We start from the raw sequence: 4,536 nt of genomic DNA, 5'->3' as shown, positions 1-4,536 counted from the left end.
AAACCCTGTCTCGAAAAACTAAAAAAAAAAAAAAAAAAACAGCTGCAACATCTTGCTCAAGCCTAGCCAATTCCAAGACTCAAACAGCACAGTGAGAACCTCTGACCCAGAAGGGAGTATTGGTGAACACAATAGATTCTTTTCCTTCCTTTAAACAGCACACCCAAGGGCTTGTCATTGTGCAGTCTTGTACAAAAAAATGAGACATTTATAAGCTTAAAGAGTTTAAAAATCAAAGACTATAACAGGCCAATTTGTAGCTTAGAATATAAAACACTACTGTTTGGTCTTTCATTGAAAAAAGTTTCAAAATTCATGTTTGAAGGTGTATTTTTTTTTTAGCATCTCTTGGGGTCTGGTGAATAAGCCAGTGATAACGCAACACACTGCACAAGCATGAGGACCTAGGCTGACACGCATGACGTTCCAACCCCGCACTGGGGAAGGGATGGAGCAGACGCAGGAGCATCCCAGGGCTCAGGGGTCAGAGGCCAGAGCATGAAGCTCCAGGCTCAATGAGAGATACTACCTCCAAAGAGAAGGTGCAGAGACAGACAGACCTCAACAGCAATCTTCCACCTCCAGGACGTACACACACGGGAAAGTGCAGGCACACACACAAACATGCGCACACAGGGTGAGGAGAGAAGGATTTCTATAAACTAGCCTTCTCAAACCTGCCATTCAGGGATTTTTAAGCCACTTTGTCACCAAATATTGATCATATGTCCAATCATATACCTTTAAAAAATAAGTGCTCCCTTTAGTCACATAATAAAGAAATATTATCTCATAGTGCAGGAAAGTAAAGAAGGACTGGAGGCAAAAGCCATTAGTGTATTATAAAACAAAGGATATTTAAAGGTCACTCTTCAAATAATCTTTGTGTAAATATGAAATAAAAGGTTATTTTCACAAAAAATAATCAAAGAATGGGGACAAAGTTCAGTGTTGAAGACAAAATGGCAAGCTACACTATTTAAGAGAACAAAGAGCTTTTAGAGTATCACGTGCAGTGATGTGATCTCATGAACACCCACGCAGCACTTAACGGACAGGAGGGAAAGGGCTTTATTTAGCAGCCGTATCTGTGTGATTATCGTTACAGCTGGCGAGGAGGCTACAGAAAGTCTGGGACAACCACAGGAATTCAAAGTGCTAGAGATAAGAATCTTTAAAATGTCTTTATAGTTTTACGAACCAGGAGATTATGCAGAAATTGATACACCGTGCTACTGACACAGGCAGCGATAAACAGTGAAAGAATTTCACTGGCCCAGTTAATGTGTTAAAAGATTAAAAACAAGAGCCAATTCTTTAACAGATACTGAGGAGTCCTGGAAGTGATCTGGGGCATTTGCTATCAGAGAGAGAGAGAGAGAGAGAGAGAGAGAGAGAGAGAGAGAGTCTGTGAAGAAGCACGTAACTCTAAGGCCATGTGGAAACAACCACACACACCTGTGGTAGGGGATGGACGGGCAGAGGCAGCATCAAACAGAAACAGCCAGCCACGTCTGCAGATGACCGACGCATGCTAGGCTAAGTAGCCCAGAGCTGTCAGAGTGCACGGATGTGGGTGTGAACGGAGTGCAGACCAGCAGAGAGTCGCGGGGACACATGGAGACTAGACTAATTGAATCTGGAAACTAGGAATGTGCCATCTGACAAAACAACATAGAAAGAATTGATTCCAAAGGTCTTAGAGTTCAGAGATTTGGGGATCTATGGTGATGCAGACATGGAGTTGTGGGGGGCACCGTGGAACAGGCTGTTCAGTGCAGGAGGCACAGAGTGAGCCGGAGAAGAAACAAGTGTCACAGCCTCTCTGCTCTGGACCGCCTCCTCCCATTGGTCCACCTTTGGAAGTTGCCACGCCTCCGAAAAGTCCATCAGGTGGAACGACTAGGTCAGACCCCTCTCTGTGATTAGATCCCGGTGGGAAGCAAGCCTTCGACTTAGCCTTTTTAGACAACATTACACATTAGAGGGCTAAGGTGAGGCGGGAACAGAGCACCCAGGAAAGCCTGGAACAGCAGATTTATGCAGGACGGCTAGGGGAACAGACAGGATTTTGACATGCTGAGTGTCAGATGTGCTTTATGCAAATAAAAATGCCTATTTTTACTTTAGGAATCTATTTTAATAAAATAATCTGATTTATGAAATCAGAACTTACTTGTGCTCCATTATGTTCAGAATTAAAGATGTTCTTATTAAAGAATCAGAACATAACCTGAATGTTTAAAAAAAGCACAGCGATTTAAATAACACAATGCTTTACATTCCATTAGACGGCAGGAAAGGTAAAGAAATCTCAAGTACTTTAGGCAGTTTGATGATTCTCTTTTAAAAATCAGGATCCAACTGAGCATGGTGCACACTATAATCCCTACCCTGCGGAGGCTGAAGCAGCAGGATTGCAAGTCTGAGGTCAGCCTGGCCTCCCTGAGCAAGTTCAAAGCCAGCCTGGCCTAGTGAGCAAGTCTGAGGCCAGCCTGGCCTCCCTGAGCAAGTTTAAGGCCAGCTTGGGCAATACGGCAAGTGCTCTGAATTTTGTCATGGAAATGTAATCTGGCCCTTCTTGGGGGCTTCACCCCCTGACTCCCTGTGCTGATAAAATTTTTTATTGTGATTAATTTTAATTTCAAATGTATTTTTAGTAAAAGGAAAAGTACACCATGCTGCTGATAATCATATCTATTCTCAACAGGACACGGTGGAAGACAGTAGGGTGGGTTAGAGGCATTCGTCCTCTCCAGTAGGCAAAAGATGAATGTGAGTACACGGAAGAGGCTGCGTGGACCAAGATAAGATGAGGAAAGCAACAGAGAAAAAGGGAGGGTCCAACACCAGCACAGCTGCCTGGTGCACACGTATGTCCCGGGAGGGCAGGGGCCACAGTGGGAGCAGCGGTCCCTGGCCAGGGGAGTGAACAGTTTTTGTCTAGAGAGCCTGTCACCTTCTCAACTCATCCTTATATAGTAATAAAGGAAAACACTGTGTGTGCCCCAAGAATGATCATCACTATTCATGGCTAAGCCATGTCTGGATAATTGGAAACACCTGATAAGTCAATGGATTTCTCCTGGCTCCCACAACTGAGGCAGACATTGAGTGAGGGAGTGAGGAACGCCTCCACTCCTAGCTCCTCTCTCCACCTCCAGGACTCCTACTCAACCTTCAGATGTCCGCTCACGCGTTGCGCAATGCTCCAGACCGTCTGCCAACTCCTTTTCTGCTCTGACAGTGCTAGTCTTCATTTAAACACACAGTCTGTACTGAGAAGCGGCTAATCCGTTCTTTACAGTGCAAACAGCAAGCACCGAGAAATCAGGCTGGTGTGCTCTCTGAGCACCACCATGAACACACCCCGCGGCTTCGGTAATGCTCGGTGCGCACCAGTCACCTTGAAGCATTTATGAAATGAATGAAGTCAGCTTAATTTATCTGTTTGCCCTCATGACTTGTTTGGCTTCCCGTACATATCTGAATCTCCCAGGAGGGCAGGTACTCAGCTCGCCAGTCTAAAGCCTAAGGGTTACACACAGGTCAGCTGGGATCCCATGAAGGCAGTACCGCCTTCTCTTATTAGCTCCTCCCTTGATTGACACTGGAATAGCCACCTTGCCATCCACCTTGCTTTCTCTGGGTAATCTTCAGGATCAAGCTTAGGCACCATCTCTCTGTAAGCCTTTGCTATCCCTGTTTCAGACCAGATGGCGTGCTTCTCTACCCCTGGGCTGAAACATGGCCTGTCATGAGACTTACCACTATTGAGTCCTGAGTGTTTCTGCTGTCACACTAAAGAAGTGAAGTCAGGGATCGAGACAGCTATAAGTATTTGGAAGTGCTATATGCATTTCCGCCACACCTAATGCTCCCCACAATCCTGGCTATCTAGGTATCTATGTATTAATGCACACCCACTTGGTCTCTGCTGCATGAGCACACTGAGGGTCCATTGCACAAACAACAGATTTGTCTAGATCATTTCATGAAGTAGAAACTGCTAAAGGAGCTGAATTTGCTGCTGTCAAGTCGTGGGTTACCTTTTTATAATAATATGCTCAAACAACTTCAATGATATGCAGCTACTGAAAAGCCAAGGCACTGGTGCCAATCACTTACCAGGAGCATCAGCATGAAGGACCCCATATAGATGATCAGGAAAAACAGGGAGATCATGGTCAGGGTGAGAATGCCTCGGATCCACCAGTTCTTCCATCTACAGAGAGAAGTCCATAAAGTTGGGATTTAATAACGTGATTTTAAACTTTTGGTATGTGTGGTTTGAACACAATTCCCAGAATTAGGAATTTCTCCTAACTGTTCTTTAAGAATACCTTATTTCAGCTGGGTGGTGGTGGTGCATGCCGTTAATCCCAGCACTGTGGCAGAGACAGGAAGATCCCTGTAAATTGTAGGTCAGCCTGGTCTACAAAAGTGAGTTCCAGGACAGGTCCAAAGCCACAGAGAAACAAACAAACAAAAACAAACAAACAAAAAAAGATAAAGAAAAAAAAAAAAAAAAAACAA

General features: G+C 44.6%; 1 protein-coding gene across 2 annotated transcripts in view; it reads right to left on the bottom strand.

Moving 5' to 3' along the window:
- Positions 1 to 4,536, bottom strand: part of Cds1 (CDP-diacylglycerol synthase 1) — a 70,168-nt gene that overhangs the window by 30,568 nt on the left and 35,064 nt on the right. For both annotated transcript variants that reach the window (XM_050155821.1, XM_050155822.1), the window contains one exon: positions 4,129 to 4,225. In XM_050155821.1, coding sequence (XP_050011778.1) covers positions 4,129 to 4,225 — 97 coding nt within the window. The remainder of the gene's footprint in view (positions 1 to 4,128; positions 4,226 to 4,536) is intronic.

This window comes from Alexandromys fortis, unplaced genomic scaffold (genome assembly GCF_014885135.2).
Source record: "Alexandromys fortis isolate MF-2015 unplaced genomic scaffold, M_Fortis_MF-2015_v1.1 scaffold_87, whole genome shotgun sequence".
Classification (NCBI taxonomy): Eukaryota; Metazoa; Chordata; class Mammalia; order Rodentia; family Cricetidae; genus Alexandromys; species Alexandromys fortis.
The sequence above is the reverse complement of the archived record's forward strand: the minus strand, read 5'-3'. Positions and strand labels throughout refer to the sequence as shown.